At 30.1% G+C, this 26,928-nt stretch overlaps 1 protein-coding gene across 1 annotated transcript in view; it reads left to right on the top strand.

Moving 5' to 3' along the window:
* drl (derailed) overlaps positions 1-25,382 on the top strand; it is a 50,113-nt gene extending 24,731 nt beyond the window's left edge. The window contains exons 2-4 of the mRNA XM_065501527.1: positions 21,140-22,535; positions 23,447-23,743; positions 25,191-25,382. Coding sequence (XP_065357599.1) covers positions 21,140-22,535; positions 23,447-23,743; positions 25,191-25,302 — 1,805 coding nt within the window. The 3' untranslated portion in view covers positions 25,303-25,382. The remainder of the gene's footprint in view (positions 1-21,139; positions 22,536-23,446; positions 23,744-25,190) is intronic.
* The last annotated feature ends 1,546 nt before the right edge of the window (positions 25,383-26,928 follow it).

The raw sequence follows: 26,928 nt of genomic DNA, 5'->3' as shown, positions 1-26,928 counted from the left end.
CTTTTCGTATAGAAATCAACTCTGAATTAGAGACAATTTTCCTATAGAAAAAAGCTCAGATTTGTTTTCTTATTCCTAGATTTTATATAAAAATTTCATAATCGAAATATAGGAAGTTAATGAATACTTTGAAATCTCTGTTCATATTTCCACTGAATACTCTGTAAATTACACTTTATATTTTTTAGTACCTATGTTTCAATTACATTAATGTTGATGATCACTGATTACAGATTTGTTTGTAATTGTTAAAATTATGCATGTATCATGTATGTAGATGTGGCGATATGGGAGTAAAATTGATCCCCTCATAAACGTTCAAGTATTAGTATTTTACGCCACACTAAGTGGTATGTGTGGCAATATTATCAATGGTAATAATTATACGTTTATGTTGCCACTAGAAAACAATTATTTGTACTTACGTTTAACACATGACACAACTACATACACCTACAATTTCATTTACCTAATAAATGAGTTTGTTCCACAACATACGTTGTATGTTGCATGCTGCAAAATATTCATTTCATATGTTCTTGATTAAACATTCATGGACAATATGTCGTCGTATGCTTTATAATAAACGACTTGCACGTGTCACATTCTACATATATTTTTTGTATGTGAGTTGTCCTCTATCTGTCTTTAATTTTACGTGTTGCAGAAGCCATTAGACTAAATAACCCCTGCACAACCCCCCAACTTCCCCACGTCTTCACAACTTTGTCTTTATGTTGTTGCACATTTGCTAGACTGGACTGGACTGGTTTGTCTGTCTTACTTTGTTTGGTTTTTTTTTCTCTCTTTCAGCTTTATTTGTGAGGCCTTCTATTCGATAGAATTTTCATTTATTTGTTTGTTAATATTCCGTAACGTTGTTGCAACATTCCACTTTAATAAGTGTCAATTTGATTTAAATTGCAATATTGTCTATCTTCATTTGATGCTGCTGCTGTTCTAGTAGTTGTTGTGAATTTATTTATGCAGATGTTAATTTGATTAGACATTTCAGTTGACAATACAGTTTTCGTTTTAGCAAATTGATATTGTAATGACATGTTGTGTTGTGTGTGCTGTCTTGGAGGCAAGTAAATTAAGGAATTTATATGTGCGGTCTTTTAGCAAAAAGTCTTTAAAAGGAAAGTTTATTAAACAAGTGAAATTGTGAACAGATTTGTTTAAAACTTGAGAATAAACGTAGAATAAACACATACAGCAAAAGGATAGAATGTAAATACAATGGTGACACTTTTCTTATAGAAAAGAACTCTGAATCAGAGACACTTTTCTTATAGAAAAAAACTCTGAATCAGAGGCACTTTTCTTATAGAAAAGAACTCTGAATCAGAGACAATTTTCTTATAGAAAAGATCTATCAATCAGAGACACTTTTCATATAGAAAAAACCTCTGAATCAGAGACACTTTCCTTATAGAAAAGAGCTCTGAATCAGCTTTGAATCAGAGACACTTTTCTTTTAGAAAAGAGAGAGAGAAGAGTTCTAATTAGGAAACTTTTCCATATTAAAGGGATCTCTGAATCAAAAACACTTTTGAAAAGAGCTCTGTATCTTAGAGTACAGAATTCTACAAACAAGATTACAGATCCATCGGTTTGAATTTATGATTTAGAAAATGTTTGACTAAAAAAATATTATAAAAACTGTTTTTAATAAATGGTTTTTGATGTTATTTTCCCTCTTCATCTCATTTTAACTGCGATTATGACTTAAACTAAAAAAATCTATAATAAATGTGTGGTCCATAACCAAAGTTCTTTGTTGCTAAAAATATGTACATACATAAAGAATAAATTCAATTGAAAATAGAAATTTTTATGAGCAGCACGTTCCAAAAAAAAATAAAAAAACACATTATTTTCTGTTTATTTAATAACAATGGGCAGTAAATAAAGAACAAACAAAAAAATGATAACTAAAAACCATAATGTCACCCGCATTATTAATAAACAAACATCATTTAACTACTAAAATGTTACAGCTTGAACTAAATTGCACTCAAGCCAACTTAGGGACACACACACCCATAGCTAGTACCTCTGACAGCTCAAAAAGTAAATAAATATGGGTTGCATTTAACACACACGCTTCAAACCCAAAAACCAGGAACCAAAGATTCCAAAAAACAGTTACAATTTACAGGAAATGAAATCCAGTAGAAATCAGGGGCATAAGCAGAAAATAAACAAATAGAAAAACCAACAAATGCAGTAAATAAAATAAAAATAAACAAACATTTTTAGGTAGAAAAACAAATAGAAAATAAACACAGTGCAATATGCAGCAGCAATATGAAACCATCTTCAATTGCATGTGTTCATCATCATCATCATTATGATGGAGTTCGCAAAGAATCATTTATATGACCCAAACAAACGACCACACTTTATACTTATAAATGTATGAATCTATGTAATATGCTTTTGTGCAACATACAATTGCATGTAGCAAGTTATTTGTACTAAGTACACTAGTGTAAATAATATGTAGTTATGTATGTGTATTCACACATTTATGCAACCCATGGTGACACATCTGCTATTATTTATCTAATTTCTTGTTATTGTATTTTGTCATTTGTTTGTTTTTTAGTACTATTTTCTACAAAAGAGTCTACACCATTTCAAAAAGTAATTTGAACCACAATTGATTTACATTGGTTTATTCTAGCGACCTCTGTCATTAAATTTAGCACGTGTATAAACAAAATTCTAAAAGCTACACTCATCCTGCATCAAATTCAGGAGTTTTGAATAGATCAGTAAGTTGTCTTGTTTGACCTGTATTCAAAAAATATTAAAATTGTTTCCAAATAAAAAATATTTTAATGTTTGACCCACCATAGCGACGCCTGTATTTACTTTTTCCATTATTAATATTCCAATAATATTCTGAATCAAAGCCACTTTTCCTATTCAAAAGAACACTGAATCCTAGCATATTTTCCTCTTAAGAAATTGTGATGAGTGGTTGTCTGAACTTACAAGTCTATGATAAAACCTGCAATCAACCGATGCCCTCAAAGTCTACATAACCCAGTACAAGGCAAGTTTTGTTTTCTAAAGACTTCTAAAAAATAAGTCAACAATTGTCATCATAGCATTTTCATACTACTTCTATAAGGTATTGTACTTTTGACATCTCGAAAATGATGGCTTACTGACATTTGTATAAATTAATGAGAATGTCAGGTTTTTTTAAAGAGGCAAGAGTAAATGTTAAGAAAACAAAGGTCAAATTTCCCAATAAAAAAACTCCTTCTGGTAATCTTGGAAATAGTGTAGTTTAAAATAGAAATACAATTTTACAAAAAACTATTGTAACTGTAAATATACTCTTTAGTTTCGATAGTGACAATGTATTCCTTTTAGATGGTATTTTTAACAAATTTCTAGTTACCTTGTTGGCTCTCTTTTATATAGATTTCCTTTTGAGTCCCTAAGTATCTAAAGAGTAGTCAGTTTAAGCTTTTGATTGTATTGCTCTTTTTAAAGTAGTCATTTATTTCATTCGCCTGGAGCTATCTATTGCAAAGACAGTTTGACTTTGGTTCCTTTTGTGTACAGGAATGTCGTCATATATAGGAAATACACAAGAGCTTTATTAGAAATTTGTTACAGAGCCACTTTTCTGGAAGAAAAGAGCTTCATTTTAGAGGAATTTTTCCTATAAAAAAGAGCTCTGTTTTAGAGTTACTTTTTCTATAAAAAAGAGTATTTCGAGAGCGAATTATAGCTATGAATCAGAGACACTTTTCCTATAGAAAAGAGCTCTGAGTCAGAGACAGTTTTCGTATAGAAAAGAACTCTGAGTCGGAGCTACTTTTCCTATAGAGACACTTTTCCTATAGAAAAGTGCTCTGACTCAGAGACACTTTTCCTATAGAAAAGTGCTCTGACTCAGAGACACTTTTCCTATAGAAAAGTGCTCTGACTCAGAGACACTTTTCCTATAGAAAAGAGCTCTGACTCAGAGACACTTTTCCTATAGAAAAGAGCTCTAACTCAGAGACACTTTTCCTATAGAAAAGAGCTCTCACTTTAATGTCTCCTCTTATACCACCTGTCTCCGAGTAATCGATTGTGTTGAATAGCATGAACCGTATCTAAGACTGATTATTAGATTACAATTAAAAATTCAAGCACTTGAAAAATTTATTTTAATTTTACATGAATACGAAAAATCATATTTTAAACTTGAAAAGTATTTAATAAATCAAGATTTTCAAACAAAAAAGAGATTTTGTTTGAAGTTATATTTTATTTTAACTGGAGAATTACTTTTGATATAACTGTAATTCAATAGCTTGATACTGAACTCGAGGCTTGAATTACACTTGATTTCAACTTGAATTCCAGCAAAAATACTTTATTGGGTTGAAAAAATTAATAATTTTCAAACTAAAAAAATTATATCGATACGAGGACACGAGCATACAGAATTAAATAATGGGTAATTGCTGGATACTCCACCAGAACAGTTGGGTACTCTTATATGTTGTAATCCATTCATACATGCATAAGAATATTTATATTCTATGACCAAAAAAAATACGAATAAAACTCAGAGAAAAACAGAAAAAAACGAAAACATTATGAATAACTGTCATTTTAATGTTGTTGTTTAGATTGCATGTTGTTGATTTTCCTTCTTCCAGTCTCACTACAATGTTGTAGTTGTTGTTATTGTATATTATTTATACTTTGTTTATGTCACACAAATACCATCATAATAAATTACTTTTACTGTTACACAGAAAAAAAACATCCTGTGGCTCTCTCTTTCTCTTCATTTCCCTTTACCCATCAAAACAAACAATTGAATTTGCTATTTATTTATGTATTTGTTTGTTTGTTTGAGTTAAGTTGCATAAGTATTGGTTTCTTACATTGTATTTTAAATTTATTTGGAATTTCTTTGGAAAATTTGTTATAAATTCAATTGTTTTCTATTTAATAATCATAAATAGAATTTGTTTTGGCAATTTAATGCTTGTTGTACTCCTACCCACTCCAGCAGGATCCTGCTGTTAACAACCATCCGTGTGTTTTTTGTTTTTATTGTTTGAAAATTGTTTGTGGTCGTTTTCAAGTGTTGTATATGAATTTTTATGTTTTCCTTAACAATAAACTAAATAAAAACAATTTAAATTTTATACATATTTTAAAAATTTATTGTCAATTGTTTTTTTTTTTTGTGCTATGGGTATGGTAAAATGTGAAGTAGTATTTAGCAATATAAAAAGAATTTTGAACAGAAAGTTGTAGGAAAATCAATATTGTTTGAGTACCAAGTTGTTGACAAATATGTTTAAGAAATCTTAAGATTTTATTGTAGAATTTTGTTTTAATAGGAAAAAATTTAAATTTTATCATATTTAGCATATATTTTTAAATACTTATGTAAATAAATCAATATTGCTATGCAATAAGTTTTTATTGGTCAAAGGTTTTAGATATGATTTTAAGGTTAAACAATTGAAAAGATTTCTAAGAACATTTTTCTTTACATTTTATAAATACGCAGCGGGAAATTTCAAATTCATGCTGCCTTTTAATAAAACCTGCAGACATTCACATTTTGAAGATTTTAAGGGTTGAAGATTTCTGATTAGATTACAACAGAGAAAGAAAGTGCATAACTTTGTATTATAATCCAAGTTACAGTTACTAGTTCATACCTAATTGAGAACAATAAAACATATTTGTAATTCCCACTTGACAAATATCCTGAACTTGTTAAAAACATCATATTAATTAAATAATATTTAATTAATTTAGCATTTTAGCAACATTTTTTATTTATCTAAAACCCTTTTCAAACTTGAATGTCCTTAGAAATTTGTTGATGACATTTAAATATTATTTTCATAAAATTATCCTTGAAAGTGTGGAAAATCACACAATCATGCTTAAATTATACAAACATATTCTCTTCTATTCTATATTAAATATTGAAACATAAAATAATCCCCTTATTAATCACTACCGAATTAAATTCAATTTTTTAAGGTCTCTTAACATTAATTATTAAACAATGTTAAAGTTTAAATGTAGCATTTTACAGTTATAAAAGGAAAGAGAGAGAGAGAGAGAGAGAGAGTGTATGATAAGAAGAGAGGTGTTTAAAAACAGGAAGTAATCATGCTTATGGAAGTGTGTATTGTGTGTCTAAATGAATGAAGTGAAAATACCATATAATCCGATTAAAAATTAAACTAATTATTATTATGGTACGTCCTTTTATTATTTACAGTGTCATTGTTGTTATTGTCCCCAGCAGCAGCAAAATTTCACACTTTTAATTTGATTATCTTCACATGTCAAATTAAGAGAAAATAAGAAGGGCTCTTTTTCAAACAAAAAATATTTCAAAACATCACACACTCACTCTCTTGCACACTTTTATATGTAGGTACTTGAAATTGTTTATGTAAAAAAACACATACCCTGCGATTTAAAAGGTAGAAATATTGATACAAGGAAAATCCTTTAAGTCGAATTTCTATTTCTAATTAACCTTATATAGATTACAAGTAATCAGTCTGGTAGCACATACTCTTTAAATTATAATAAAACTGACTATAAATTATTTTTAAACATATTTCTAAGGAAATTTTATATTTAAATTAAATTGATCAGATATTAATTGTGACTAGTAAAATGTCTAGTCCCTAAACATAGATATTTTGAAATAAACTGCATTATTTTTTGAAATTTTTAAATCTATTTAAAGACTTAAAACATTTTAGTACCATAAACTGCAGGGCACATTCCACATCCCTTCAAACACATACTCAACTAATTAAGGTCAGTTTTGTGTTTTAAAATAGTTTCAAAATAGCTTAAGATCCTTTTTTTGGGTGTTGTGTATTTTTTTAGAATTCTATTGTTATTTTTAAAACTACTGTTTCCGTTTTTGATGAAGTTTTCAAATCTATTAAAAGACATGGCACATTTTAGGGGTGTGAATATTAGGGATTTAAAATGTTGCCTTTTTTTAGGCAGTTTTGTTTAATAGGGTGTTTAAAAACTAATTTCTGATGGTTAAACAAAACCAGGAAAATTTTTATTGGCTTAAGCCAGAAATTGCTTTACGAGGATTGAAAAATCTTTGACTGAAGGTTTTTGTTAAGGGATTTAAACATAAATTAAGTGATATATTTATGAATTTACTACTGTGATAATCCGCCATATTTAAAAAAAATAAGTTTCTAAATTGACAAATTAAATTAAAATTGATTTTTTCTAATAGTGATATTTAGTTTAAAAAATATGGAAAATATATCTGTTTTCAGTTTGGGTCAAATTCGACCCGAAGATTGCTCACGTTAGAAAATTTTAAGATCGTATCAAATACATTTCATCAGATTGTTCCAGCAAAAGCAAGAACAATCATGTTTACATACTTTAAGAACCTAGATAAATACTTATTTAAACATTTTGATTAAACTGCCATCATTGTTTTGCTTTAATAAACCTTCACTTTATAACAAAAAAATGTATTTAAAGTTGATATTCTTGTCCTCATAAAAGTCCTGGGAAAATGTTGTAGTTTCCTTCATTCTACCTTTTCCTTTCTTTTTTTTAACTTTATTCATTAACAAAACATCTTTTATATAAAATGTTTAACTTAATTGTTCCCACAAGATATTTCTACTCCATGTTATACTAAAAAAACCACCCAAACTCATAAATACTAAACATTTTTTTATGAGGGTAATCATTTAAAAAAACATTTTATCACATTTTCTAACAATTTTCCGTTTATTTCATGGCAACGACGGACAATGTGTTGGGAAATCTAATTAAATCAATTTGATGATGATGATGTTGTTAAAATAAATTTAATACAACTACCATAAAATTGAAATTGATAAAAAAATCTACTAATCAACGAAATAAAATGGAGAGAAACGAATAAAAAAAATAAACTCTAACGAAATTAACAGACATCCAGCGGATAAATGTTAGAAGCAGATACAAAAAAAATATGAATCATTACGAGTATATTTCATAATTTCATTTCTTTCTTGTTGAAAATGGACAAAACTTAATTACAACAATAAAATAGCATTAAATAAATGAACAGAAACTAAAAAAAAAAGTTGTTGGGATAAAAATGCTTAATTAATAAAGAGTGGCAAGTGGGGTAATAAATGTAAAAAATTATTAAGAGTGTAAATTTAATTATGGAAAATAACATAAAAAAAGTTGAGGAAATTTAAAATTCTCAGCAACAAAAGTAAATTATTAAAGAAATAATTTAAAAAAAATCATAAAATTACTAATTTAAACGTTTTAAGCCTTAATATATGCAATGGTTTTAGTCTTATGCATGTAAACACTCAACCCCCGTTAGCAACTCTGCTTAATCCCTAATAAGTATGCATTTATTTTAGTAAGCTCGCCTAAATGTATGCAGTTATTTCCAATTTACCTTCAATAAACATGTTGTTACATTCAAAACCTTATAACTTTAATGAATTTATTAGCTTTTTGCTAAATTAATTGTTAAACAATAAATAAGAGCCTTTATTTGGCAACAAAACAAGGCAGCAGTATTATTTTGCTCTTGTTAAACAAATACTTGGCAATTATATTTATGCAACCTTACCTCAATGAAAACTAAACTGATATTTCTTAATACGGTAAAAGTAATTTCCATAATAAGAAAATACATACTTCTATGGCTCGCATAAAGATAATAAAGCCTTGTGTGTAATGTTACAAAACTGTTTTCAGTAGCTGGTTGTTTTCTTGTCTTCTTAATGTTGCATATAAAATATTTAATATTAGAATTCTATATTTTTTTTGCTCTTGTGTTTGGCAACGACAACTGCAGACTAGCTAAAGTTATTTGTAGCTGAAAATGCAGTCATGCCAGCCACAGTATAAAACAAACACTGATATGAAGTGAAAAATGTTGAAATGAACCAAAAAACAAATTCATGTGTTTGTTGAAAACGTACGCATTGTGAATGTTGTAATGACATAAAGCACCTGCAACAAGAACTTATTAGGAGTGCAGCATATTTTGTGATATTTGTTAGAAAGGTGACCATTTCAAAAAATCTTTTAGATTTGCTTCTTAAAATTTGGAAAAAGGGGTTGATTTTAAAAATGTATTCCAAGTCTGGACCACTCCATAGAGTATAGTTAGAGTGTTGCAGACGAATAACTTATCATTTATTTTAAAGATGCCTGGCATTTACGGACTATATTGAACGTGGTGTAGATTGACAAGTGAAATGTCATGGTCTTGATTAATGCTAACAAACCTGAGCCAATTTGTAGCTTATAATATCACTGATATCTTAGCTTGAAGAAAACTACACTGATCCGACAGTCTATTCATTCAAAGCTTCACGAAAAATTCCTTAAGATCTTCCCAAAGTGTATGGACTTAAACAACCATCTGGTATTCTACTCCGTGTGCATCCACAAGTCCTTTAAAGTGTGTAAAACCGGGTGTTAAAAAGTTCACAGCGTACAAAAGACATTTTGATAAATATTTTCAATTGTTTTACATCTCTATTTGATTCAATGCAAATTCTATATAAATTGAAAAGTACCCTGTAAAAATCTTTGGATTTTGCACCACAATTGCTTGAAAAAACAAGTAAGAGAGCTATATTCGGCTGTGCCGAATCTTATATACCCTTCACCAAATTATAGTTCAAAATACAAATTTTAAATATGTTTACTTAAACAAAATTTATTTATTTTTCCAATGTTTTTTTTTTTTCATTACATATTAGGAAAAAAAAATTTTTTTCGAGTTATTTTAAAATTTTTAATTTTTTTAAATTTTTTTTTTTTTTAATTTTGTTCTGGTTAAAACATATTTTTTGCGATTTTGACCCATTGAAGGTCCAACTCAGTCTTATATACGTCTAACTTGGTCTTATATACGTCTTTGCAAAGGTCTTTGAAATATCTATCATTAGATATTCATATTGTCTATATTAATGACTTAGTAATCCAGATATAGATCAAAAATAGGTCAAAAATCGAGGCTGTCCTGGGTTTTTCCTCATATCTCAGCCATTTGTGGACCGATTTTGCTGATTTTAAATAGCAAACTTCTCGAAAGCATGTCTAACAGAATGCTGTTTTCTCATCTAACTCATGCTAATTCTTCCGATTTTCTATTATCGTGAATATTCTTGAGCCCTTGAGGTCCCTGATATTTTACAATCTAAAATGATTAGAAAAATTCTTAATTTTCGACTCCATTTTTATAGAAATTGGACAAAATACTCCTTTTAAAAATGTAATAAAAATGGAAGCATTTACAAATGATACAAACTAAACTTAATAATAAACCCGATACAATTTCGAGAAAAAAGAGTATGACTCTGCATATATTTAATCGTGGTAACATTTTTCAAACTTGGAAAGAGTGGGCTTCGCTCCCTAATGCCAAGACTGACTGATTAAGGGATATACCGCTCATCGTGCAAATATGGGGTCTGTTTTTGGTATCAATGATAGTCAATTTGTGTTCGGAGTTTAAGCTAAGATTTTAAGTCTATCATAGAGAAACTTCTATAGAAGCATTCATAATTGGTTAGAAGATAGTGAGAAATTGTTGCTGAAAATACGAGACGTTAGTTTCCTTCATTTTCCACGACCTAATGGATCTATCAGGTCTGGATGTCAAGAACAAGAAGGTAAATGCCTTTATACGTTCCTCTGAATCTTTTGACACATTTTTTTTAAGTAGTTTGGTAGCGATGATTAGTAGTCTCTTCATGTTATCAGTCTACGCTATTAAGTCTAATATATTAAGCAACTTTTTCTGCCACTTTTCCCCACCTGGCTCTATCGAGGATGAATGTTTAGAAGTTAAATTTAAGCGAAGCCTAAATCCAAGTTACTCTAGATTTAAAAACAATTCAATCCGACCGAAGAGACAGTTTACAGCTGGAAATCTTATCATGGACAGGCTCGGATCCAGGGGGGATGTAAAAAAAATTCCCACCTTCCAAAACCGAAAAGTTTTAATAAAGTAAAGGAAAAGAGAAAAAATTAGTTTTGCTTTATTGCCCCCAAAGGGTTGACCTGGTTTTTGGTAATATGATCTGAGTTGAAAATACTTCTGCATAAAATATTGGTTAATTTGAAATTATTGTATAAAATCTGGTCACCTTTTGCTTTCTATTTCCACATTATTGTGTATGTGTTATAAGGAGTTTATATTAAGTAAAAAGAGGTGAAAATACTCATATCTGCACTGAAACAAAATATATTTACTATATAAAAGGAAAACAATTAGTTGGCTTAAACATATTTCAAAGTTTACTATTTTCGTAAATATACATGATATGTTTCTGGGGGTTATATATAACTAGGAAACACTTTAAAAATTTATAAATTTAGAATTTTCCTCAGTGTACTCTTTAGCATTTTACCGGTGAGCTTTAGACTCGTTTGTATTCTGCTTTAAACTGAACACATATTTATTCATTTAAGCCTGGATTTAGTCTAACAAACATTTGCCTCTTGGCTGTGGTCTTGTTGTTACTTCTATTGTTTTCTTAACAGCTACGATTTTATAGAACTATGTATTCTATACAAGTATTTTTTTTCTTTTGCCACTTAACTAACAAGCTACCATGTTTTACTTATCGACCTACAAACATGGTCATAGGTGTTTCTATAAACTTACTAATGCACAAAACTCTAAACAGATATGTTTCAAATACATTGAAGCATCATCATAATTATTATGCATCAGGCATCATGATGTTGCTTATACTTAGTTACCATTTATGTTGTGATGTTACTAAGGATTTTCTTTTGAGTTTCTCTTGTACTGCAACATCTTAAATATGATGTGGCATAGAATTCAATATGTAGCCATGTTCAACAAACTACATATTTTGCAATTTACCATGTTAAGCTTTTGTGGGCTTTTTGGAGTCTCTGCCGCCTGCCTCTACTTCACCGGAAGATGACGTTGATGCTGTTGCTGGCATTGCAGTGCAGCCTTTTAGGCCTTCAGGTTAAGGCAACTACTGCTTGCAACAATCATCACAAATACAAATTTGGTTCGTTGGTTGGTTGTTAGACACTTGTGTTGTATTGTGTTTGTTAGTTGTCTTATTTGTGCATATGAAATCAGTTGGCTTGCTGTTATTTTTAATTTCAAAATCTGTATTATTACAAGTTTTTGATGTTTGCTTGTTTGCAAAGAAGTCTTCTTTTACAGATTTTTTGTTTTATTTTAAACGAAATAAGCCAATAAAATGCAGCAACTTGCTGGAAAAGTATAAACGAGAGAGGAAAGGAATGTAATCACTAAATGGTTTTTCACGCCCACTTAAAAAGGCATGGTCTTAGTTATATTTCTTGTAGTAACTGATTGGACTATTAACAAAAAGGAACCCGAGCCAGATTCTTACAAAAATTGAGACAATTTTTTTTAATTTTTCTCAATTACAGTTTAATTTTTCGAATGAACTCTATTAACGTATGAGTAATATTAATCAATTTTATATTACTTATACGTTATCTTAATAAGGAAAATGTACATTTCATTTCCAAACTTTTGGAACAATAAAATTGCTACGAATACAAACACAGCAAAATCCAGGAAAATTGGATTTGAACCTTCTAGAATAAAGTCCTATTAAACATTTCAGTCTTTGAAAACTCTGCCTGGATATTGCCATTTTCATGTGTGTATGTTTCTATTTTATGCTGGGTATATGTATATCATGAAATTCTCCTCTATATATTGTATTAAAACCATTTTTATTGTTGTAATATTTGGTTAACTTTTAGTTCAAAACTATGTACTCGTTCTATAGATGTATGGGATGGATTGATGATTTTTAGACAGACACAAAACCTAAAACAAAACAGCATAGAACCGAAAGAAAAAAAAACTTTCTTCCATCACATGAGCACATCATTGGTTTTGCCCATAAAAAGGAATATGGTTGCAAAAGTTAATGTCAATGTGTAAAGGAATTTTAGTCTTTTGGTAGAGCTTTTTGTTGGCAGACTCCTTTTTTTTACAAACACACATCCATCCATATGTACACATTTGGCCTAAAGTTTTACCATACATATATTTGATGGACTGGTGTTTGTGGGTCTGTCTGTCTGGTGTTGCTTTTGCTGGTGTTTTAGGTTTTTTTTTTTTGTTTTACTTGCAGCCATAATGACCATTGAAGTGTAAATTTTCTTTGGCACCAATGTTTGCTGTAAAAGCACAAAGATAGCAGTAGCTAGATAGAAAGAAGCCTTATGGCATTATCATCATCTAGATTCAGCTGCAGCATCCACAACATACACTCTGATGAAGCCTCATCATCATTCATATGGCATTTTCATATGTTGGCTACATATGGATGAACTTGTATGGTTGTTTTGGCCATTCAATGTGGTAGAATAATTTAAGTGTTGGCTTAAAGCATCAATGTCGTCTTTTTCCTCATCTCTAGCAGCTTTCATGTCTGTCCCTATTTGGTTCGTCTGTTTGTTAGTTTGTCTCCCTGTTTATATGGAATTTTTGTGTCATTTAAGGTGATGCGTTTTTAATTGGAAAAATAAACTTTGTCTACTATAAATCTATTAGATTCTTATTGTTTGTTTGTTTTTGTTGTTAGGTACAATTTTTTTTGTTAAGGCTTGAAAGTATATAACAAATTCTTAGAATAAAATATCAATAAAAAGCAACATGTTTGTTGTTTTATCTTTGAATTTATTTAAAATAAATTATACTTGTTGTTAACTTGTTAGTAAATATAATTGTAGGTAGGTTTTATGTTAAAGTTTTTAGTAAATAAATAAATTTGAAAAAACAATTTTCTTTTTAAATTTAAAAATCAAATGTTAGAAACATAGAGAATATACATAAAGCGGAAACTCTCTTGTCAAAGACCTAACTCAGTTGTCAGAAACCTAAATGGTGAGAATTTATTAGTAGAAAGAACTACGTGAAAATAAAAAACACTCGTATGTGTGATTATTTTGAGTAATATTTTTCTTTGAATTTTTTTTCTAGTTTCTGGTCTGTGTTACTCTATAGTTAGAAATTGATATATTTCATTAAATTTGTCAAATAAAAGATTTATGAGGATTAAATTTCAGAATTTTTAAATTTTAAATGAATAAAGTTTATTAAATAAAGCCCATAAAATTACATAAATTACAAATAGATATAGGGTGTGTAAAAAGAACATATCTAGGCTGAAAAAGGCTTTACAGTTCTTTCAAAAATTACTAATTACTAATCATAAGGTCAAAAAATATCTTTAATGAAGATTCTCAAATTTCCTTTCTTTTAGTATATAATATAATAAATTGATACTAACTTAACGTCCTACAAAATGAAAAAAAAAATTGTAAGTTAACCCTCTAACCGGCCAATTTTATTTTGAGGTAAAAGAATATACCAGGTTATTGTTTGAATAAAAAGAAAATACGTGAGAATAAAAAAAACAAAAGTCAAGTGCATGTTCATATTTATCACAATAAGTAAATTGTTTGTCTCTTTACACATATTTACCGTTATAACGGAAGAAATATGCAAATAAAGCAGCATTACATACATTTAACATACCCCGCCTAAAGGCAGCCTTGCCGGTTAGAGGGTTAATGTCTGAAAGAATTCTTATTGTTAGAGTTACATTGTGGAATTTTATGGGGATAATTTTTGTGGAAGATCTTAATCCAGTAGCTCCTCTCTTTATGCGTCAGTTTGACCATTTTTCCGAGAAAATCAAAAAAAGTAAATAACGCTTTTTAACTCATTTTTTCAAAAAATCGCCAAAAATCCATTTATGATCCGAATGAGCTGAAATTTAAAATATAAATAGTCCCTAAGAAGATCTACAAAAAACATGCATAAATTTGTATTTTATCTCTTATAGTTCAAGAGATATTTATTTTTTCGTTTTTTAGACATGGCGGACCTAAGGAGGGTCGAAATTTTTTTTAGAATATCAGCTATATTTAATGTTATCATATAATAATATAAAAGCAATTTGCTAATAGTTATCTCGTCCATATAAAAAGTTAAACGCATCCAAAATTGGAACATGTAAAGACGACCAAAAAGGAACAATTTAAAGTATTAAATTTGAGAATTCTTATGTAAAAAACTTCTACTAAATACCAATAAAAAAGCTATTCATTGCAATCAAAACACACTTGATAATACTAGGTTTGATACAAGTATTTATTCAGGTGATAAAAACATTTTTCCAAACATAAATAAAAGAAAATTTTGGTGGCTTAACTAAAATCTCCCCTTCTAACTTTTACCCCTTGACAGAACTTTTTATCATATAAATATAGTAGTAACTTTTATTGAAATTTTTGTTACATTGAATTATATTGATTATACTTAAGCATATATAATAAATCTTATATTTATTTCTAAAAAAAAATATTAAAATTTTCATATAAAATTAGTATACTGAGAGCCCGAGTATGGGACTATGTATCATATTAATTTATAATTACTATTTGTTTGCGCAGCGGCAAATTAGGGAAGAGAAATGAAATAAAAAACAAGAGAAATAAAAACACAATAGTTTTCTTCAATTTGTAAAGTTGAGAAAAGATCTCAATTTATTTATTACCTTTAGCTATATATGGTAGCGAGACGAAGTTATAATTATAACTAACTAGAAATCTATTATGTTGGTGGCCAATACTATTTAAGTACTGTTAACGGTTATACTAGTTAGTTTTTGGTGTAGAAACTCCTCACAAAGATGTATAAAAACAGGAGTAGACCAAACTACTAACTAGTATTAACCCAACAAACCAAACAATGTTAAACTGGGTAAAAAATTAGAAATTTATTAATTTGTACTTAAACATTACCGGCCACCTTGCAATATAATGATATGTTGCAACAATAATTTAGAAATATACTTAAAATTAAAGGTATAGTTCAGTATTAAGTATATTAAACAAAAAAAGTGAGCTTTAAATTCATTAGTATTTTTTATTTGTTTTCAAAAAATATATTATTAAGAGCGGGCCATGAAGGACCCCGTCGATTTCAGGTTTTCATAGCTAAATAAATGGGCCAGTAAGGACCCCGTCGATCTATGAATCTGATGTAGTACTTAGGCCATTAGGGACCTCGACGTGATCATGATAAAAAAAATTAAAAGGGAGATGACCCAGAAATTACCCAACCAAAGATGGTGTATTGGGCCATCGGAAGTCCCATTTATTTATAGTTTTATTTTATATTTTATTTATAGTTTTAAGTACACGAATTACATTTAAATAAACAATTTAAAAAAAAAAAACTTCTACTAAATAATTTCTGAAGAAGATTTCCTGCAGCTATTGGTATCTATTTCGTTTTGACCCATGTTCTGATCCATCATTGGTTACCTCCCAACCTACTTGCAAGGATTTCAACTACCGAATCTAACATGTCTGTGCCTTAGTAAAGGCTCACTCAGGTGGCACTCAACTTAACCTACATTCTGGGCTTTTAACTGGCAAATTAAACATGTGAGTGTTATTACGAGGAGATCGATTGACACCATCTGAACAACCATTTGACCCGCAAAATTTAAAAGTCTAAAAAAAAATTGTCGAATAATTTTTTTAGGGTAATTATGACCCAATAAACTCAGAACAGCTATTATAAACTAATTTGCAAATTAAGTTTAGGAACCAGGTGCCTCAGGGCATTGTTGCCGGTTTAGGTCTAAAAACAATAATTATGATACGATTTTATTGAAAAACTAATGAAAAATAACTGATAAAAAATATTTCGAAAAGATACTAAAAGTTGACCTACACAAAACTTCACGTGCTAAAATTATGACATCACTCACAAAACAGCTGACAGAACAAAAACTAAAAGTCAGAATAGAATGTGTTTCGATCTTCGAGGGAAATGATAATAAATCTGTAACTAAAATCACAGTTAAATTAAAAAGAAAAAATATTATAATTACTTTTTGAGATAATTGGTGTTTTTTAATGCATGCCTTGAGGCACTCTTGCGGGTTAGAGGGTTAATAGTGAAAGGTGATAGCTTGACAAACATGTAAAATTAACCAATTTTAAAAAGATTTTATATGTTAACTTCGAAATATTGTAAACCATCGGTATTGTAATATCCAAAACATAACAAGTTCATTTGGTTTAGTTCCCTGACATGTCACTTAACCTCTCCTCTCCTTCATATAACGAATTGGATCTAAAACCAGTAGCTATCCCCAAAGTAACAATGACTCCCTTACAAAACCCGACTTTGATCCATTTCTTTCACATTTAATATAAATCGATTTTATTTATTTTATTAAAAAAATAAATCTTTTATACAATGTCCATTATTATTATCAATAAATTAATTTAATTTAATAACAGTTTAATATTTTATGTTTTTATTGTTATTGCTTTACAATAAAACACCTCCATTTTTATTAATGGCCACAGAGTTGTATTTATTACACTGAAACAAACAATCATTTTAATAATTTATTTACCGTTAAACAAAAACAAAACAATAAAAACTCAGTTTAAAAGTTTTTCAATTTATAAAAGCAAACATTTCCGGTAACAAAAAAAAATAAACTGTAAAATTGTGTGGCATTGTGTTGCCATAATAAACACACAATAAAATGTTAGAAAAATAAAGTAATAAATCCCTAAAATGCAAACATTTGTCCATCATTCAAGCGTGCCCAATAGGAGTATGAAAAAAAGAAACATAACCAGCCAAAATCCTGACTATAAGGATTTCGCCACTAAACCAACAAAAGAAACCATCAACGTTTTTATAACAAAAATTACAAAAAATCTACACATACAAACCCATACAGTGGAAGTGTAATCAAATTTATCAAGAGCCGGCTTGTCAAAAAATTTAAACCCCCGGCCCACCTCCTCAGCCCACAAGTAAAGGAGTCTTTCCAATGGTTAAACATTTACAATAAGAGCAACAAAACCAAACAATAACAACAAACACCTAAAATTTTATTTTTTTTGGTTTGGTTTTTTGGAGTTGTGGGTAAATTTGCCTTTAGGGGGAGATTTGCTGGGAAAATATGCTTTGCTTTGCTACTATTTTATTATCCATTTTAGAGATACATTGTGTCCTTTTACTTCTCTTTTACAGCCAAAAAATGATGGATGCTTAAACGTTTTCTATCAAAAAAAAAAAAAAACGTTTTTACAGTTTTTGTTTTGTTTCCTTTTGCTTGTTTATATTTCAAAATTTGTTTGTTGTTGTTTGCTGATAATAATACCAACAACAAAAACAATAACTGCTTCAACACCACTAACGTTTTTTTTCTTCAATTTTTTATTTTGTTTACAATTTCGATTTAATTGAATTTGGAAGGGGAGATTTTTTTATAAAAAAAAAAACTTAAAGTCAACGATTAATGAATGACAATGATTAAAGAATTTTTAGAGAGATTTATCATTAAAAATGTAGCTAACAAACTGTTATACTAGTCTCAGGTAGTTTTGAAGTATTAACAAAACTTTTTAAATTATTACAACAGCTTGCAAATGTCCAAAGTTTTATTTTGTAGCTGGTAGTTAGTTAATCTGAAAAGCCCATTAAAAGTAAAAGCAATTTAAACTTTAATTTATGTAAACAAATGTTTAAAATAATGGATATATGACTTTTTCGGGAAAAAAAACTGAATTTAAACAAGGAAACAGACAGTCTTACCACAAGTTTTGTTATGTTTAAGGGTTTGCTCAATACTTAACGTTAATTTTAAAAATTAGGACTTTATATTGAGTAGACGCGTCTTAGTGATTTCAAAACTGACAGATTATCGATAAAAATCTGTATTTTATCCTGGTAGATCCTTAAAAATAAACTCGATTAGAACCCCATTTCATAACTAAAATCTAGGTTTGAAGAATGCTACACTGATCCGGCAGACCGTACTGCCGATGACTTTGAGCCATCAGTAATGATATAAAAATGATTAATGATATTGATTGCATTCCCTCAGTTGATACATTTGAAAATGATACAGAGAACCCCCAGCCTAAAAAAGGTTTGAATGAGCAATAGCAGGGATTTTTTTTTAAGATTTTTTAGAATTTTAAAGAAAATTTTACTATTTTCAGATTTTGCATAAAAATTTTTATTAAATTTTAACTTTTTCATTTAAATATAATGGAACGTAATCTATACAGAATTAACTTTCTAAAAAGATATGCAAGTCAAAAATCGGTTGGAAAATGTTCAAACTCCAAGCATTTTGTGTTTTAGTTTAGTTTTACCTTTATATGACTCATTAAAGCTTTGATATGAATTTTAGTCTAGATAGGCTAACGTTTTTTATACCAGTTTTAAAATGTTGTTAAACAAATTTGAAAAATGTAAAAATAGCTTTTTAGGATTTTATTATGCAAACGTGAGTCAAAAAACCAAAAAGAATTAGGCCAATACTTGTGATGTAGTTTTTGTTTGCCTCCGGGATATGCTTAGTCTGTCCAGATTCTTCAAAGATTTGTTAACAAACATATTCCAAAGACACAATACAGCTCTGTGGTAAAGAAGATTTCAAAGGAAGCAGATCTTTGAAGGATCTGGACAGACTCTTATAATAGAGGATTCGACGAGATAAATGCAACGGAAGCAATCCAAGGAGATGAATTCGTTGGCTTTATAAGCTAGGACTATCTACTGAGTATAATACGGCGAGATAAATGTTTCGGCTAACGACTAACTATAAGTAATTGATGTAATCCGAGGGGATAAATTCTTCAGCTCTCATCGGCTATCTACATCTCATTGGCTATGACTAGCTAATGAGTACAATCCGACGAGATAATTGTTTCGGCTCTCGGTCGGATAACGACTAATTGTAATGGATGGAATCCGAGGAGATAAATATTTCAGCTCTCATCGGCTAACAGCGACTTATTGGCTAATGTTAGCTAATGAGTACAATCCGATGAGATAAATGCTTCGGTTCTAGTTCGGCTAACGACTAATCAAACAATTATTTCCTCGGATTATGGAAATAAATTCTTCAGCTCTCATCGGCTAACTACAACTTATTGACTATGACTAGCTAATGAATACAATCCGACGAGATAAACGGATGTATCCGAGGATATAAATTCTTGAAGTTGTAAGTTGAACTCCATTCATCCAGCCAGTGAAAAGAAGAGATCTTGTATCTCCTCGAAAATAGAATAATTTACGGCAAAAGCCATTTGGTATTCTTGGATGTAAAACTCCATATTTTCCCTAGGGCTCTTCGGCATGAGAAATGGCTGCTGCAATCTTAGAACCTCTTGTCATAGTGTTGAGATTCCAAGGCAGCTTCAAATACAGAATAATTCCCAGATATTAGCGCTATCGGAAAGAGTGTTAGTGGATGTTGTGGGAAATAAGAGAACTTGTATCGTTTAGTCACAAATATGTAGAAAGGGTAAGAGAAATGTTCATACATAGATCTAGACATTGTAAGGAGTTTGAATGAATATGGGCCAGTATCGAATTTACCCCTTTATTCTCTAAATCTGTAGAAGATTTGTAATTCAAGCTGTTAAATCTTTTAATTTAAAATACCTTTTTTTTAATAAATTCTCTTAAACACAATCTGCTTTTCATTATTTTTTTTTGTGGGGAAGGGGCCAATTTCCTTTAACAATATTTTTACAGCATTTCTTACAACTTCCGTTTTAAATTCAATTTCACTTTCAACAAAATCAAATTGAATTTTCTGCCATTACGTGTAACAAAATTTTAGTTTTTCTTTGTTTTTCTAATTTATTTATGTTTTGCCATGCAAATAAAAAAGGATCCCATGTAAATCCTTGTCTGAAAATCCCTTCTTTTTTTATGTTGTGAAATAAAAGTTTTAGTTCAACTAATACTACAATTTCTTTGTTGCTGCTGGTATTTGGAAGAAAAAAAAAGAAACATCAGCAGCAGCAGAGGATTTATCCACTGTCTACTAAATACTGTAGACAGTTATTTGCTTCCCTTTCATCTTCAGTTTTATTTGGGAATTTTGTAACCCAGCCTCTGATACTGAGTGGCTGACTGACATTTTATTAATACTCAACATTTTTTATGCGTCTCCTCATGTTTCTCATTTTGTTTAACGTTTTTTTTCTGTGTTTTTATTTTATTTTGCAGGTGTTTCGGCGGAATTATACTATGTACGCGAAGGACAAGTCAATGATTATGCTTTAAATTTTGCGGTGCCGGTGCCGGCAAACATTAACGAAATATCATTTACCTGGCAAAGCCTGGCACATAATCCCCTGCCATACAGTCTCAACATAATCACTTCGGATCCGTCTGTGCTGCCGCGTCCAACGGTAAACATATCACGTATTGGCGAGATACCATTGGAACCGCAGACATTTGCCATTGGCATGAAGTGTTCGGGGGTGCGTGATGCTGAAGTTGAGGTGACCATTGCCGTTGAAATCATACTCGACCAGCAGACCAACAACATTACGGATTTGGTATTTAGACGTAAGAAAATTTGTTTAGCCGACTTACACGAGGACAACACCAACAGCAATCATCAGGTTAACAATGAGCCCTACAGTACGGGAGAACATGAGCAGAAATTCGCTGGCATCGGTGGTGGTGGAGTTGGCAATAATGGTTTTATGCATGACACATCATCTGTGGTTGACACAGCACACGAACAAAATCGCATTGAAGAGCACTCGGCTGAGGAAAATAATCATAATCATCCACGTAACCGGAATAGCATCATAAACCAAAATAACAACAACAGACATAATAAAGAAGAAATGCCGGTGGGTATTATGAATGAATTCGATCCCATGCTAAAGGAGACAATAGCACCACCCACTGGTGGCCTGATAACATTAATAATTGGTGTCATTTTGGCTTTAATCTTGGTCACCACTCTCATATTGATTGCTTACTGTGCCAAGGGACCCACCAAACGGCCCAATCATGGTGTCCATCTTATAAAAACTGCCAGTTTCCAGCGTCTGCCCACCATATCTTCCACCGCTCACAATTCCATTTACGCCTGTCCCTCCACCATCACACCCACCTATGCCACCCTGACAAGACCCTTCCGTGAATACGAACACGAACCAGAAGAGTTTAATCGCCGTCTCAATGAATTGAACGTGCAAAAGTGTCGTGTCCGTTTATCGTGTTTGGTACAGGAAGGCACTTATGGTCGCATCTATCGTGGCACCTACAATGACTGTCAAGATGTTTTGGTTAAAACGGTTGCCCAACATGCCAATCAAATGCAAGTTACCCTACTGCTGCAGGAGGGTATGATGCTGTACGAGGCTTCCCATCCAAATGTTCTCTCCATATTGGGTGTTTCGATTGAGGATTATACCACACCATTCGTTCTCTATTCTGCTGGCAAGAATACACGGAATTTGAAGTTGTTTTTGCAGGAGCCAACGTATGCGCGCAGTGTTACCACAATACAGACGGTTTTAATGTCCTCCCAGTTGGCCATGGCAATGGAGCATTTGCATAATCATGGTGTGATACATAAAGATATTGCTGCTAGGAATTGTGTGTAAGTATTTATGAGAATTCTTTTAAATATTTGTATTATTATATCCTTAAATAGGGTGATATGTTTGTCATTTCGTTTCAACAATATTAATTTCTGACTCCAGAAATCCTCCGGGACATAAACAGTAATCGAACAGAACACTAACGCCAAGAAAACTCTAAACAAAGAGTTGAAAACAAATTAGTTTTCAACAAAACTTGTTCGTGTAGTTTTATGAAAAAGAGACCAATAAATTCTCAGTTAAATTTTAAAGCATTTCAATTTTGTAATTTAATCTACAATAAAGTATATTTATTCCGGATCCTTATATGTATGAAAGGCTTTATAATGCTGCCCGCCTATTCGTTGGCTGAAGTTCATTTTCCGCAAAATCTGCAAAAATCGTTTATGTAAGGATACCTATTTATCTATTTTAGACATTTATGATCGATAATGTTCTGATTGGAGAGAACATTTCAATGGGAACTAAGTAAGGAATGGGTAGATTTTTACCAGTTTCAATATGGATAGTTCTTTGACCAACATAAGGTCTCTTACAAGACATGGACGGACCTACTTTAAGGTAGATGTTTTGACCTTGAAAACATCAGAACAAACGTATTATAGCCTCCCAAATATGATGGTGTAGGGTATAAAAGGTGGAGCAAAATAACAACTAAAATTTCGATTCAAAATAATCTTAACGAAGCCTTAACTCATACTATGGGTGAAAATATCTTGAAAACTGACCGTACGATTTTAAAATCTTGGGAGATATTTTCAAGTAGTGTAATCTTTCAATATTTAAGCAAGCCTCTGAAAAATATAAAAAACAGTTTTTTAAATACTTAAATTTAAATTCCCTGTTTTTACTTCCTTTATTTGGCCAGCTTTCCTAATCAATATTTGTTTCTTTATTCTCTCCTTTACAGCATTGATGATCAACTACGCGTTAAACTGTGTGACAGTTCCTTGAGCCGTGATCTATTCCCCGTTGACTATCATTGTCTGGGCGATGGTGAAAATCGTCCGATCAAATGGATGTCGCTGGAGGCGATACAAAAGAAACATTTCAACGAGGGCAGCGATGTTTGGTCGTTTGGTGTTCTCATGTGGGAGATGTGTACGTTAGCAAAAATGCCTTATGCTGAAATTGATCCATATGAAATGGAACACTATCTAAAGGATGGCTATCGATTGGCACAACCCATCAATTGTCCCGATGAATTGTAAGTAGATGAATTAATTAATAATAGATGAAGAAGTTTTGGTAGAGAACTTGCAACAATAATACTTACAAAGTTTGAGGGAAATGTCAAACTTAAATGTCAGATAAAATCAGGGACCGTAAATAACGGTTATTTAAAAATTTAAACTCTAAAGCTCTCCATGTTAGAGTCAACGGAGACCTATACTGTCATATACCAATAGATTCGTATTGAAGATATTAAAAAACGATCTAACTCCAGTTATTTTTCAACGAAAATCTAAAAGTTTGTTTAGATCTCTTAAAAAGAGAGTTTTAATTAGCCGGAATAAAAAAAAACTCATTTAAGGAGTTTTATTTTTCCCGTCAGAAAATAAAACTCATTTCGTTTATTTTCTTCTTTTTTCAGTATCTTTCCTTATTGAGTCTATCTGGTATAATGTGTGTAGTAATTCGGTTTCAGCCGAACTTTTATTTTTACGTTGAAAATTAACTGTTTTAGATTGATTTTTATTTTCAAAGTCACACGATTTATTCAGTTTCAATGCAAGATGCCGGGAAAAACGGAAAAATAAAACTCCTCAAATGAGTTTTATTTTATGACTTTTATTATTACGCTGTTTTAGATTGATTTTTATTTTCAAAGTCACAAAATAACTGTTATAAAATAACATTTATAGCCGCCGTTACGGTCCCTGTAAAAAATAAATTTTTAGGAAGTGAAATGAAAGTGTATGGAAATGGCTGAAAGAAGTTATTATTTGGAATTGAATTATAAGCCCTCTGAAAGGTACTTTTTAGGCAGATTCGTTTGTTATCAAGACTAAAGTTTATCTGAGCTGAAGCTATGAAGCATATATCTTACTTTTAAACTTAGTTTAACCAATGGTGTAAAATAATCTCTCGTTTTTGTTGTGATTGGCTTAATATTTATCAAGATAACAAATAGAAATATTTCAAAAAACTAGTCTGCCGAATTAAACTTAAGTTTAATTAACTGCAGATTATCTGTCATAGTTATTTCAAGTTTATTATAATTATTAAGCACGATGGCCACGTATCAAACTGATTTGACAAATAATATGTTTGTATTGGTAATATTTAGTTTTGCTTAACACAGCAACGTATCAAACTCAAACCATCAAATTTCATTTCAAAGCTGTTTTATAAAGTTAAGATTTTTTTTTATTAATTCGCAGCAACACATCAAATTCGCTTCAAATCATAGTAGCGGCGGCACTGAAAATCTAAATTGTTTTGATTTTCGTCAAACTCACATCAACATATACGTGTGAGATTTTGTTCACTAACACAATCAAAAAAAACTGAGTTTGTCAAATCAGTTTGATACGTGGCCATCGTGCTTTACTCTATCATAACATTGTTTAAACTTAGCTTAAACTTTAATTAAATTAATTTCCTTTTTAACTAAATCTTTACTTTTTGTTTCTTCTTCTATTTCTTTGCAGATTCAATATAATGGCTTATTGTTGGGCCTCTTTACCCACAGAACGACCCTCATTCAGTCAGCTGCAAGTTTGTCTCTCGGAATTCCACACACAAATTACACGCTATGTGTAAACCACCAGTTTTGCCCTTTACTGTTAAACTATTTTATTTTTAATTTAATTAAATTTCTTTTTTTAGTGTATACAAAGTTTATATTTATATATATAAATACTAATTAATGTTTAAGTTGATTTCATTAATTAAGATAATTTCATATCTTTTCAGTTAATTAATCTTAAACTCATAAATAATAATAATAATAATAACTTGTGTAAATAATTATTAAAAAAAAGTTAAAATTTAAATAATTAAAGACAAATGAAACAAAAATTATAAGAAATTCTGTGGAAAAAGTATAATTGAAGCAAATAAATAAATAATTTATTTTTGTAGTTTGTAGATAGCATTCAAACAAACCCCTTAATCCCAACCCCTCCTCTCTCCACATCCCTGATATAAATTTATGTTTCTGTTGTCTTAAGAAAAAAAAAAAAACGAAATAAATTATTAAATCCTTAAGATAAATAAGAGAAAGAGTAACTGAGCAAAAAGTATATTTAAACTGCCATACGTACATACACTAAACCTTTAAACTTAAATTTCTACTAATGAATTTTAAACTTTAATTTATATTGTATTAAAATTGCATTTAACTATATAAATTTAATTTAAATTTAACATTTTTAATAATTCTGTTTAATTTAAATAAGTTGTACATATAAAAATCTTAAAAAACTTTATCTATTCTATCAAAATTTTATTTGTAAGTCTAAATAAAGCCTCATAAATCATTAACTCAAGTGCATCATCTAACAGAATGAAAGTTTAAGGGAATAAAATTATGTTTAATGTTTGAGATAGAGCTGGGCCTACGTTTTATGTTTTCCCGCTCCTCCCCCCCTACTCAGGTGTAGCCAACTGTCCTCTGTAGTAAATATTTGTAATAATGTATGAATACACTTTAAGTCCTATATTATTTCTTTACTTATTTTGATTTGTTTCTGTTTTATTTTATTTTCTTCTTAATTTATGTATAATTTCAATTCTCTAAATATTTAAGTTCCCACTGAATGTGTATCCTTCTTGTAAAAAATAGAATTTAATGATGAAAGAATGACTTCTTCAAATACACACTCACATAAATACATATGAAAAGTAATAAGAATAATTAAAATGAACAAAATAAAATTTAAAAAAATAAAACATTTTAACGTCCGACAAATATATTGTTTGAGTTTTCTTTATACGCAAGTCAACGTCTTAAAAATTTAAGGGGTAAGTATTCGACTACATCTTTGAATTTACACTGCACAGTGGTTTAGAAACTTTTTTTTTTGGAAATAATTCGGTATCTCGGGAACTATTGGAGATATTATTACAAAATTTCACATGGTTAGAGCTGAGGTGTTTTTGAGTTGATTTAAATAATTTTATAAAATTTTATAAAAAAAACCTAAATATCTCTTCAACTGAAGGAGATAACCTACACATGTAAGCGTATTTTTGTAGATCTTCTCAAGGACTATATATATTTTAAATTTCAGCTCATTCGGATCATAAATGAATTTTTGGGGATTTTTTTAAAAATTTTGAGACCCAAGGTGACCAACTTTGAGGGGGCACAAACTGGCCCGTATTACCCCTAGGAAGCTGAACAAATGTAATTCAACTCAAAAACACCTCAGCTCTAACCATGTG

The sequence above is a fragment of the Calliphora vicina genome, chromosome 2, assembly GCF_958450345.1.
Source record: "Calliphora vicina chromosome 2, idCalVici1.1, whole genome shotgun sequence".
NCBI lineage: Eukaryota > Metazoa > Arthropoda > Insecta > Diptera > Calliphoridae > Calliphora > Calliphora vicina.
This window is presented reverse-complemented; position numbering and strand designations above follow the sequence as displayed.